The sequence below is a fragment of the Meriones unguiculatus genome, chromosome 4 (assembly GCF_030254825.1).
Source record: "Meriones unguiculatus strain TT.TT164.6M chromosome 4, Bangor_MerUng_6.1, whole genome shotgun sequence".
NCBI classification, from domain to species: domain Eukaryota; kingdom Metazoa; phylum Chordata; class Mammalia; order Rodentia; family Muridae; genus Meriones; species Meriones unguiculatus.
Genome location: NC_083352.1, coordinates 100,157,975 through 100,170,675, shown reverse-complemented (window position 1 = coordinate 100,170,675; position 12,701 = coordinate 100,157,975). Strand labels below are relative to the sequence as shown.

At 43.0% G+C, this 12,701-nt stretch overlaps 1 protein-coding gene across 15 annotated transcripts in view; it reads right to left on the bottom strand.

Annotated features, from left to right (window-relative positions):
* Nucleotides 1–12,701, bottom strand: part of Ep400 (E1A binding protein p400) — a 105,367-nt gene that overhangs the window by 62,721 nt on the left and 29,945 nt on the right. For all 15 annotated transcript variants that reach the window (XM_060382626.1, XM_060382624.1, XM_060382628.1 and 12 more), the window contains 7 exons: nucleotides 8,517–8,813; nucleotides 7,074–7,259; nucleotides 6,066–6,206; nucleotides 5,482–5,560; nucleotides 4,043–4,092; nucleotides 3,479–3,536; nucleotides 1,029–1,118 (listed from right to left, as the gene is read on the bottom strand). In XM_060382626.1, the coding sequence (XP_060238609.1) occupies nucleotides 1,029–1,118; nucleotides 3,479–3,536; nucleotides 4,043–4,092; nucleotides 5,482–5,560; nucleotides 6,066–6,206; nucleotides 7,074–7,259; nucleotides 8,517–8,813 (901 nt within the window). The remainder of the gene's footprint in view (nucleotides 1–1,028; nucleotides 1,119–3,478; nucleotides 3,537–4,042; nucleotides 4,093–5,481; nucleotides 5,561–6,065; nucleotides 6,207–7,073; nucleotides 7,260–8,516; nucleotides 8,814–12,701) is intronic.

Sequence of the window (12,701 nt, the reverse complement as noted above, 5' to 3'; positions counted from 1 at the left end):
TATGGTAGAAAAACTGACCACTTCTCCAAGTTGTCCTTTGATTTCCACATGTATGCTATAACACAAAAATAAGTAAATGTGAAATTTTTAATTAAAGTGTTTTGTTTTTTTTAACCAAACACTATAGGAAGCCATCCTTATGACCAAAGCATAAAGAATTCGCATCCCCTGGAGTGGGGAGAATATTCAGCAGTTAAGAGCATTTACTGCTCTCACAAAACCAAAGCTCAGTTCCTAGCATCCACATCAGAAAGCTCATAACCATCTATAATTCCAGCTGTAGAGGATTCAATACCTCTGTGGTCACTAGCACTCATGGCACATACCCACACGCAGATATACAGCTACACATAATTAAAAATAATAAAAACAAGAATTTGTGTCCAGAATATTTAAGGAACTTAGGTAGAAAACCTAACAGCCAAAAGAGCCAAAGACAGACATGAGAAAATGCACCTCACTGTCAGAGAGCTGCTCTTCAAGCTGTGGGGGGCAGGTCTATCTTCACCACCAGCTCTAAGGCTACCAGCACAGTCAACTGTATAAGCTACATAACTCATAGACTAACCATGCTGCACACCCGAACATATGCAGAGCCATTTGTGTACAAATACCACTGAACAAAGAAGTACCAACAGCAGCACTACTGGAATCAAAGTAACTGATGATATGTTTACGTGTGAAAAAGTATGTAGAGTTAAGGTATTAACAGCAATACCCAGCCATCTAGATAAAATTACGGGGCAGAACCACTAGAGAAGAACAAGCCACACCTTACAAGCCACTGTCAAAGAATCGGGCTTCAGTTTCAACAGTGGCTAGGGAGACTCACAGAGGTAGGAGAGGAGAGTTCAGAAAGTGAACCACAAAATGTTGAGGTCTAACTCAACACCAGAGATCTGTTTCCTTGAACTTGGCAAAACAATGTCACATGTACTGCTGTCATTTTTATATGACTTTATTTTCAAGTGTCTTGTGCCTGTTTAATGTTGAATTAAAATATTTTCAGTAAGACAGTGACAACCTACCTTCTTTGGCCAAATTAGAAAGTTCTGTGTGGTGGTCTACAAGCCCTTCATGTGCTTCCTCCTCTTCGATGGTCTCTTCTTCATCTTCCACTAAAAAATGGTTATCATCAGAGGTCAGGGTCATGCAAAGCATCACTTGATCTCAACATTATTAAATACTATTAGGCTTCAAAACTGTTGAACAGTTTTAAAAAAAAAACTGAATGAATTAAATACTTCAATTTTTCAGGATGATTCTGGAAACCATTGTTAAACAAGCAACAAATGGGAAATGTTTACCCTTTTACTTCAGCCTGCCATTTCACAGCCTGTTTCTTTCAATATGCAGTAATCTCACTAACTCAGAAGGCTGGTAAACTTCCCACCCACTGCACAGCCCATCCAGAAAAGCCACATACATGCTTCTGAGGATGCATGGTTTATAGGATTCATCACTGCCTATCAGAGATGGGCCACAACCCAGTGTGTGTCCTCCCCTTGGCACTCCTGTGCTTCAAAGGCCATTACTTCATTCCACCTCACTCTGCAGCCCTAACCCTGGACCCTGCTCCTCTTTATCACAGGGGTCAGGGTTCTTGCCAAGAACTCTTCAGCATCCCCCAAGCACAACTCTTCCTCATAGGCAATCTCAAAGGTAAGAGGGCTGACCCAAAAAGCTGCACTGCACCCTCCCTCCTTGGCAGTAGTTCTTAATCTGGCTTCTTCTCATCCATGACCTTTCCTTTCTGAAACACACGAATACAAACATGCACATGCAGTCATGCACACATGAACACATTCTGCCCACTATCTCTACCAAATCCCCAAATTCCTCAGTTCTTCACTACAAAATCTCTACCATCCACCAAAGTTGAAAGGCATCAGATTGCACATCTCTAGACCCTAAACACATAAAGTCCTAAACACAAAGAGCCTGGTGCAACCTTACAAGATAAGCCAGAACTTTCTTGGAATTTCATTCCGCCACTTTTCCTGCACTTAATGGAGTAGATGGCTTAGGAGAAAGAGCAGTAAACAGGTGTGGTGGTCATGCTGACAGACACCACAACTGGAGGACAGCCTGGGGCTATCTCAAAGAAACACAGAGTTTAAGGTGACAACATTACCACATGCCTATAAGGCAAAGTAGTTTCTACTTCGTCTGATTTTCCTAAACTAACCCACTACTTAACAAGAAGATGTCCCCAAATCAGCTAGACACACCTATAGTCTACAAAGAAAATCATCTAAAGTCACTATACAAGGCTGGATGTCAACAAAAAAACATCTGCTCCCCAATCCTTTCTAAGTCATCCCACCTACGGCTAGCTGCCCTGATAAACATCTTGGCCTCCCAAAATCAATAGGAAGCCAAGGAGAGACAGAGAGGAACACAGCTCAGATCCTTCCAGAGGACACTCTGGCTAGAAGCACCAGAATTGGTCCTGACCTCTACCTTCTGCCAGCTTCAGTCAGAAGCTGTTCTGACAGCCAAGAGTCAGAGCTACATGAGAGTAGTTGAAAGACAGGGACCACCTCCTAGGGGAATAGCTAAAAAAAGAGACAAACACTAAGACAGAGGAGCAAAAAAAAGGGGGGGGGGCATCTGGAGAACATCCAAGTTGCTATGTCAATGCAGGGCAATGGTTGAACCCAAACTCCCAGCTCCTGTGAACCACTGTTACTCCTTATTTATCTTTTGGAGTGAAACTTAATCTTAACAGTTACCACACTAATAATCTGGCCAAACTCTCTCCATACTAAAACCTCAAACTTTCAAAAGTCTGGAAGTTTCCACACTGCAAGTCAAACTACTAAAGTTACAATGCTGCTTGAGACCCCACAGACTCACTCATCTAGCACCTGTTACATCACACACCATCATATGCTTCCTCTAATACCCAATTCTTCCTTTCTTTCACTGTTCCTACAACCAGGAGGACATTTGTTTGCAAATAGGTCAGAAACCATGGACACAGCCTCATGTCAAGTCACTCATACTGGAGGTACATCTGTGTTCTACTCTTAACCAAGTGCCAACATTTAAACATGAGAGGCGCTCCTCCCCAAAGAGACCAGTGTGGCAACTGTGGTGAGCAGTGAGCATATATCATCCTTCAGCAGGCACATCTACTGTACTGTACTAAGGGGTCTTGAGGACAGAAACAGACCTGGCCCCAAATAATCTCTGTGTAACCACCTAAGCTCTCCAAATGCATCTGGGTTTTCAGAGATCACAAAGATACCACCAAATTGCTATAGAAACACGCCAAGTCTTGTGGAGATACCAAGAGTTACTCTTTTTACTCAAAACACTCCTGGATAAATACAAAGATTAGACTTTGTAACCAATTTAAAATAACAAGCCCAAGGACAATGGCAGCATAGCTATATACTATGACAATACAGAGTGCACTCTCTGCTTGTGATCTCAAGGCCCTAATAAAGCATCAAGGGAGTAGGGAACAGACCTTCATCATCAGTTAAAGATGTACTAGCTTTTCTTTTCCTTCCAGATATTCCTAGATCCTGAAACAGAGTAACAATCAGAAATGTGAGATTCAATAACACAGAATGGGATCTCAAAGCAGAAGTGTCTATTTAGCAGATGTCCAATGGAGAACACCAGCACTTGCTGGGCAATCATGACATAGATACTACAGAGAAGAGTGAGGATGCAGACCCTCAATTACTGTATTCATCTGCATTCTCTCAAACTTGCAGATTCATGTCCCATGTGAAACTACAGCTATCAAGTGCCATTATATCTTCTTTTTTTGTCTTTTTATTTTCTTGTTTGTTAGTTTTGTTTTGTTTTTCAAGACGAGGCTTTTCTGTATTGACCTGACTGTCCTAGAACTCACTATGTGGACCAGGATGGCTTTGAACTCATAGAGGTATCTGCCTACCTCTGCCTACTGAGAGCACCACCACCACCACCCAGTGCCACTGTATTTTCAAAGCAAACTGCCTGTTGACTTCTTCAGGTAATATAACAAGACCCTCTGTGTCAGAGGCAACAACCCTGTACTCACCACAGAGTGCTCTGGTGATGTATCACATCCCTTTAGTCTGGTCTCTTTCCCTAAAGAGAAAAGAAATACAGTATTTTCACCAAAGCTAGACAACATGATGCTTTTTACCTCAACAAGTGCTGTCTGTTTATATAAGCTGAGTCCTAAAGTTATCAACACTCAAGAAGGACAGGGAGTGCAAGTTCTACCTCTTGCCCTTGCAGAATAAACCCGGCCTCATTCCTCTCAGTAACCCAGGACAGCTGTTTTCATCTTATGGTTCTTTTTATACCCTTGTTTGTTTTCTCAGTCAGCGTCTCACTGACTGAGTTCAGTCTGGCTTAAAATTCACAAACCTCTGCCTCTAACTGCTAAGTGTTGGGATTCAGACTCGTGCCATTTTGTGTAGCTCTCATGTTACAGTTCTACAACTTTAGCCTCTTAACCTACTCCCTCACCAATAATATGAGAGGTATAAAGACGCCTAGAACAGTATAAAGACTAGAGAAGACAATGAATGCCACATGTTGGCGTCTCATATGCACCTAAGTATCCAGTAACTAGGGGCAACTACTGCAGAAATATCTCAATGGGGCAAAGGCACTGCACCAGCCCAATCCCCAAAGGTATCTAGTCAACTGGTTTGTTTATTGTTTGGTTTGTTTACTGTCTAGAAACAGTACCTACATTCTGAAAACATTCAGAGTTGAGCAACTTTGGGGTACTGGCACATACTACCACATGACAATAGAACTGAGCTTGTTGCTAGAACTGGTGATGTATACCTTTTAATCCCAGCACTCAGGTGCTAGAGGCCAATCTTACCTGTATACTGAATTTCAGGCCAACAAGGGCTACAGAGTAAGATTCTATCCTCCCCTTCCATGTGTGTGTATACACAAAATAAAACAAATGCATGTACATATTCTCCCTGACCAATGAGCTCTCTAGCCAAAGCCAAAAAGCTGCACAAAACATATTATGAAAATTTTGAAGCCTGTGTATATGTGTTGTGGAACGTAAAAGCAAGGCCTCACAAATGCTAGGCAGGCACTGTATTCATGCAATTCATTAAAACTGTCTTTAAAAGCCAGGCAAAATGGTTCAATGGGTAAAAGTACCTGCCATCAAGCCTGATAATCTAAGTCCATTCCCCAGAACCCAGATGACAGAAAAACCAAGTCTCACAGGCACATGGTAGCACACATTCACTCATACACAATAAATAAACCTTTGAAGATATTTTAAAAATCATAGCTGGGCTAGTAAAATAGTAAAAAGCCTTGCCACCAAGCCTGACAAGCCTGAGTTTATTCCTTAGAACCCACATGATAGAAGGAGAGAACTATTTCCAGAAAGTTATCCTCTGACCTCCACACAGATCATGGTGCACACTTTTGTTTTCTCCCATCCCCACACTAAAGAAACAAATGTAATACAAAAAAGGTTTCATAGCATACCTCTTCTGGAAACTTTCTGCAAATTTAAGGCTTTTTTCCTTTTCTCTTCTAATTCTACTTGCAGTTTTATTTCCACAACCTAAATACCAAAAAAGAATAAGCAAGTAAGTCATTAAGGATATAAACTGTACAATTCTTCACATAAAACAACAGCTAGCCTACCTCATACACATTTGAGGAAAAAACTCAGTTTGGTGCTCTCCTCTTTATTTTGTATCTAAGTGTACCCTGCTCAAATTCTATTAGATAGTAAAAGTGTGGAAGTTCTTAGAAGAGATTTATCTCCTTTAAGGATGTAGATGGGAGCAGGTATCCTGTAAAAGACTTTGCCTTTAATGGCCACAGCATACCAAGAACTACCTCACAGGCCTTCACTACATTCTCACCTCAAAGCTGTGGCTTCCACAAGTACAAAAGTAAACAAAGAGATCAGAATGGGATCTTGCAGAAGGCTAAGTAACGCAAGGCCTCTGGCTGCACAAGCATGAATGCCGAAGCTGCTAAGGCTCTGTCCCCTAGTACACAGTTTCATGGCTTTGACACATTACATTTTCTTTTAGATCCCACTGAATTTTAGCATTTACCTGTTCGATATTTGACCAAAAATATTCTATTTCTCGGGCAGTGGTGGCAGCAATTCGTCTCAATCTGCTCTGTTCTTCCTTTTTTCCTCTTTCCTCACGAAGTTTCCTTTCTTCATGATGCCGGGCTACAGTTCTGACAAGCTGGCAAAGAAAAGTTCAAGAATTTGTTGTTAGCTGGGCATGGTGGCAGATATCTGTAATCCCAGTACTCTGGAAGGCAGAGGCAGGCTCTGTGAGTTCAAGGCCATCCTGATCTACAAGTCCAGGACAGCCAAGGCTATACAGAGAAACCCTGTCTCCAACCCCCCCCCCAAAAAAAGAAAGAAAAAAAGAGAGAAAAAAAATTTGTTGTACTCAGGCTGGCAAGATGGGTACTTGGTGGCAAGACTAATTCCCTGAGTCTGATTCCCCAGGGCCCCATATGGAGCAAAAGGGCCAACAACTTCCACAGTTGTTCCCTGACCTCCACACTTCCACACACAGGTGTACATACAGGGGGGGAAACGTGCTGTATTCCATGCTATGCCCCCCCCAAAAAAAAAAAAAGAGAGAAAGAGAGATAGGAAAAAAAATTTTTAAGACTTTTCTCAGCCTAGCCAGGTAGTAGTGGCACACGCCTTTAACCCCAGCACTCAGGAGGCATAGGCGGATCTCTGTGAGTTTGAGGCCAGCATGGTCTACAGAGTGAGTGCTGTGAAATCCTGTCTGAAGTGGGGAGGAGGAGACTTCTCAACTTACAGTCACATATAAGGCAGGAGGAGGCTCGGGTGGGAGGATCATAAGTTCAAGGCCAGCCTGATCCACAGAGAAAACCATATCTCAATAAATAAAGCCACATTATTATTCACTGTTAGGTATATTCCTCCTACATTTTCAGGTGTGAGACGAAAACATGGATACAAGCAACACATTAAGATTTAAAGGACAGGCAAGAGTCTGATCCATTGCCACTCACAGCAATTGAAATTCCAACAGACACAGCATGAATGACCCATGTTTCAAACCTACCTTCTTAGCAGCAGCCAACTTCCACCTCCGCTCCTGGGCAAAGTCTGTGGCCATCCACTGCATCTCTTCCAGCAAATAGTCCCAATGAGATTTCGGGCGAGGGGCCTCTTGAAGCTTTGGCAGCCGCCGTAGGGACCACAAGCCTTCTTTCCTTAAATCTGCTATTCGCTGATGGATCTGGTTTTCCTGTAGGGAGCACAGATATGAGAGGTAAGGGTCAGGATGTAATTAAAGGTACTCTGCTAAAGCATACTGTGTAAAAGGCTCAAGAACTAAAGACAGACTCAAAGACCCAGAGTTTAAGGTAAGCATGCTCACAGTCAAGTGGCTCTAGAAGAACACAACAGGAAGAATCAGATTCTCCCAGACACCTTTAAGGAAGCCAAGCAATAGTGATCCTATTTTAAGACCAAGACAAATGACCCAGGTTTAACTCAGCGGTAAAGCAACCAGCTAGCATCCTAAGCACCACTAAAAAGAGGGGGGAGGGGGGAGGGGGGAGAATAAAACCAAAGGGCCAATGTTTATACCAAAAGAATCAAACGGTGTACAAGAGAAACAACCATGCCAGGAATTAACTTCAAAATAACCAAGAAGTAGAAGAATCGATTGTCTCTGACATGAACTCCATGGCAGGCTCTTTGACCTCCCACTTCAACCCCCAGGAAGGAGCAGCCTTGCTAGGCCACAGAGGAGGACAATGTAGCCAGTCCTGATGAGACCTGATAAACTAGGGTCAGATGGAAGGGGTGGAGGACCTCCCCTGTCAGTGGACTTGGGAGGAGAAGGAGGAGGGAGTATGGGACTAGGGAGGGAGGGTGGGATTGGGAGGGAATGAGGGAGGGGGCTACAGCTAGGATACAAAGTAAATAAACTGTAATTAATATAAAAAACTAAAAAAAGAAATCTAGAAATTAAGTAAACACTAAAAAAAAAAGTAGAAGAATCAATGAAGACTACCCACAGTGCTAAAATCAAACCAGACAACAAGCACTGAGTTTATGTCAATCTTTTAATTCCCTGAAGAAGTTAACAAAAGAGCATCCAACAAGAACTAAGTACAAATTAACTGACTCCCACCTTCAGCTATGACTATAAGGCAATCAGCCCACCATGGTCAATTTCAATACAAGGCAAGCATGTCCATAAGTCTACTTCTAGCAAAAAAGGAAGCATTATTTGGTCCATTCCTGGTTTCTAATGATCATAAACTAAGTGTTCCGTTTTAAATTATCACAGCCTTAAAATAATAAAATGTATGTCACAAACCAAAATACAAGCGAGTTCCAGCTGTACTGTGTTGTGACATACCTCTTGTTCAGCTACTCTCTTGGCCAAGTTGGGAGCAAGATCTCCCAAACCCAGAAATTAGAGGCTAACCTAGGAAACGAGTAGATCCCCCAAACAAATAAATGTGCTCCATGTTTGCTTAGGTGTGCTTACCAGTGTTATTTGTTCTGTCAGCTTATCCTGAGAACCATCCTGGGATGAGACTGCATTCTGAGCAGGACTCTGTGGCTTGGGGGGAGCCGACACTGCCACCCCTGGAGACCGGGAAGTGATGGGAGACAGAGCCTTGCTGGTAGAAGAAGAGGGTCTGTTCACTGGTGAAGAACGAGCAGGCAGGGGTCCAGGGCCTGAGCCACTCACAGGTACAAGGGGTGAAGAAGAGGAGGAAGTGGGCAGAGATCGCTGGCACGGCTGGGCAGATTCCAGAGGGGGCCTGGTTGATGCCACTGTCTAGTGGGCAGAAGACAAGTGAATCAGGATCAGGACAAGGCTTCTACAGGTTCACAGTGTCCAAATGCCAGAGAACTCAGCCAGCACAAGCCAGCAGTCAGTGCATTCCTCTCCATGGCAACACATGCACACAAAATTAATCCCAACACAAACTACAACTCACAACCACAAGATACATGATATCCAAAGATTAAATTCTTCTACACAGAAACTAAACTACATTATTAACTGCACCTTTGTAACTTGGTATACTATCTCAGAACTCATAAAAGCTTTTGCTCTTTCTTCTTCAGCTTTTTTTCTTCTTTTTTTTTTTAAAGTAATTAATTAGTGCTGGAGAGATGGCTCAGCTGCTCTTCCAGAGGACCTGAGTTCAATTTCCAGCAACCACATGGTGGCTCACAACCATCTGTAACAGAATCTGAGTCCCTCTTCTGGTGTGCATGAAAATGGAGCACTGATATACATTAAATAAATAAATAAATTTTAAAAGAATTAATTAATGTGCATGGTGGCACATGCTTTCAATCCCAGCACTTAGGAGGCAGAGGTATGCAGATCTCTGAATCTGAGGCCAGCTTGGTCTACAAAGTGAGTTCCAGGTCAGCCAAGGCTACACAGAGAAACCCTGTCTTGAAAAAAAAAAAAAAGATTTTCCCTTAAAACAAAACACCCTTGATTACATAACCTAAGTAGACCTTAAACTCTGTCTTCCTGCATGAGCCTTATGAGGGCTGAGGTTACACTTACACATCATCAAGTGCACTTTTCCTTACATTTTTGGAAGATGTTTTCTTGTAGTGCTTTTGGGTCTGAACTGGCAAGTTTTACTTTTTTAACTGTGTAGAACCAAAATTCGTATTTAAAGGCATATAAGAAAGAAAAGGCAGTTGCTTTAATCATGAAGTCGCATGAAAAGGAAGCTAGATAAAAAGCCACAGGACTGTGTGCCAGCACTGCACTCATCACCCTCTGCTCACTCACTGCATATATGTGACCAGACGATTCACCGCTGTTGCCATGCCTTCCCCATTATAATGGGCCGTACCCTCAAACCATGAGCCAGAGTCCCTTCATCCCTTATCTAAAGCAAAACAAAACCCCACAGGACTGTTTTTGTTTTAGCTATAGAGAATTTAATTTTTATTGTATTTTTATGTAACAACATCACTCAAAATAGCTGAGCTTACTGTTTTTATGTAATTTTTTTTTTAGAGACAAGAGCTCAGTATTGTAACCTCAGCTGGCCTTGAACTCTCCATCCTCCTGCCTCAGCCTCTTGAGTGGCATATTACAGGCTGGTGTCACCATTTCCCAGCTCGGCATCTTGCATCTTTTTAGCATCCATGTATGTCTCTTGTTACAAGAAGGCTGGAGAGGTAGAAAACTCTTCTGTGCTGTCCAGAAGCTACGATCATAAAAGGGGCCTTAACCCCAGCAAGTCTGTATAAAGTTCTCCCAGGAGCCCAGGAAGGAGGCCACTTAGACAGAGGTAAAGGCCAGGAATAGTCCAGCAGGAAAACCAGTCAAGACCTCTAGGGCAAGGAAGGCTCAGCAGACTCTCAAAATTTAACAATGACTCCCACAGTAAGTGTCTACCTTAAGAGGCCCAGAAGTCACATTAGATACACACATGTATAGAAATAAGAGCCTTATGCAAGTGTAGCCACCTCTATTCACTCACAAGTTGTAATGTTTTCAGGAACACAACTGAGGGACCTGTAGAAACAGAATGGCTTGCAAAGCCAAAAACTTTCTCCATGGCCCTTTACAGAAGAAGGGATAATCCCAGCCCAACTCATAAGAAATAAGGGTCTTTCCTACCCTCCCACAATACCTAGGTGACACTAGGGCCTCGCACATGTTAGGTAAACAGTCTACTCAGCTTCCTTTACTTTGTGATGGGGTCTCTCTAAGTTGGCCAGGATAGCCTTGAACTTGCATTATTACTGCCACAACCACCTCCCAAGTAGCTGAGATTAGAGACCTGTGTTACAAGGTCCAACTATATAATGAGTTCCTATAGATTTATGGTTTCTTTTTCTTTCTTTTTTTTTTTTTAGATTTTATTTTAAATTACTTGTCTGTGTCTCTTGTATGTAGCTATGTATGTGCACATGGGTATAGGTGCCTTTGGAGTTCAGAAGATGTTAGAACCTGTGGAACTGTCTTTTAGGTGGTTGTGAACCACCCAATATAGATAATGCAAACTGAACTCAGGTCCTCCAAGAAGAGTATTATGTGCTCTTAACTACTGAAGCACCTCTCCATCCCTGTACAGTTTCTTAAAAGCCATTTATTAAAGCTGATCATTTTAACAACAAAGGCAGAAAACAAAGGTAAGAAAACCACAGTGCTGCTCTAGGTCAGATTATGATTCCAAGAGAAGAAAGATCATTCTCATGAAAGCCATGGGGAGCCAGGTGTAGTGGTGCACACCTTTAAATCCCAGCACTCAGGAGGTAAGAAGCAGACAGATCTCCGTGAGTTCCAGGACAGCCAAGGCTACACAGATTAAACCCTGGGAGGGAGGGGAGGGAGGGAGGGAGGGAGGGAGGGAGGGAGGGAGGGAGGGAGGGAGGGAGGGAGGGGAAGGGCAAAGGGAAGGAAGAAGGAAGGAAGAAAGCCAGCCAGCCATGGAGACAAGTTTAGTGGCCCTGGGGAGAACCAATCTCCTTCCCTAAGCAAGTGCGTAGGCCTCCGCACCTGCCTGCCTCTAATACTCACAACCCTACCACTTAGATGGTGACGAATGTCAAGACTTTACCATGTGGCCTGAACTTCTCATAAAATAGGAACAGCAGACTCCCACTTCACAACTGCTAAACAGAGAAACTAATGGCAATGAAGTCCTTACCACACAGCACATGGCAGTCAGTTCAGACCCTTCTCTCCTTTCTGCTCCCATCTCTTTACTATATATCCTAAATGGACTTAAAGCTCTTCTGAGTTTCTCCTTTATTACTATGAGGGAGGTGAGAGCAAAGAGGCCCAACACTCACTGACTCCATCTATAACTGTTGTACCTATGTTGCATAGTCTCACTGGACTCCAGAAGCTGGGGCATAAGCACTCACAAACCCACATAGGTATAAAGTCAGTGAGGAGGGGTGGCATCACTGATACAAGTATAGTGTTATCCACACTGGTGGAATTCACAGTATTGCAGGGGAAAAAAATGGGAAAGGTAGCAGCAAAGGAGGAAGCCTAGCTGACGGTGAAGAGTCTGGCCTCCCCCTTAAACAAAGCTGGAGTCTGTTGTGGGCCTTTTGCTTTCTGATATGTTTTTGTTTTAATCCCAGGTGTGGGATGTGGGACTGATCCAGATAGTCCACAACAGCAAACTATTTGCCTCATGCAGGCTCCGAGAGGGGCTCTTTGCCAGATACAGATAGTTTAATTCTGATGACTCTGGAGAGGGAATAAAGGCCAGAGCCCAGAGAGTGTTGAAAAAAAAGGAAGGCTCCTGGTGCTCCCACACACACACTGCTCCTTGTTGCTGTTGATGCAGTGTGAGGAGAAATTGGGGATCTCCTAAAACAAAGTCTGGACTTGCCCCAAGGAACCGGATGACCCTAATCAGCAGGAAGTAGCTGAGAAAAAACTATGCCCCTTCTCCCCACTAACCTTTTTTCTCTCCTACCAGGTATTGGGATGTTGGAAGGGATTAGGGTAGAGAAGGAAGGAAGAAAATAAGAAATTAAATAAAAGAGTTTAAAACTAACACCTACAGAAGTCAACTCTGAATTGCTACTTCATCTATCTCTCTTTGGATCAGTCCCACAATTTTCAAGACTGGAAAAAACTGGTCACCATCTAAGGGTTCCCAGAAGACCAAATGGGGTGACGAATGGACTCAATTCATCCATTGGATTCAACAGGTCGAGG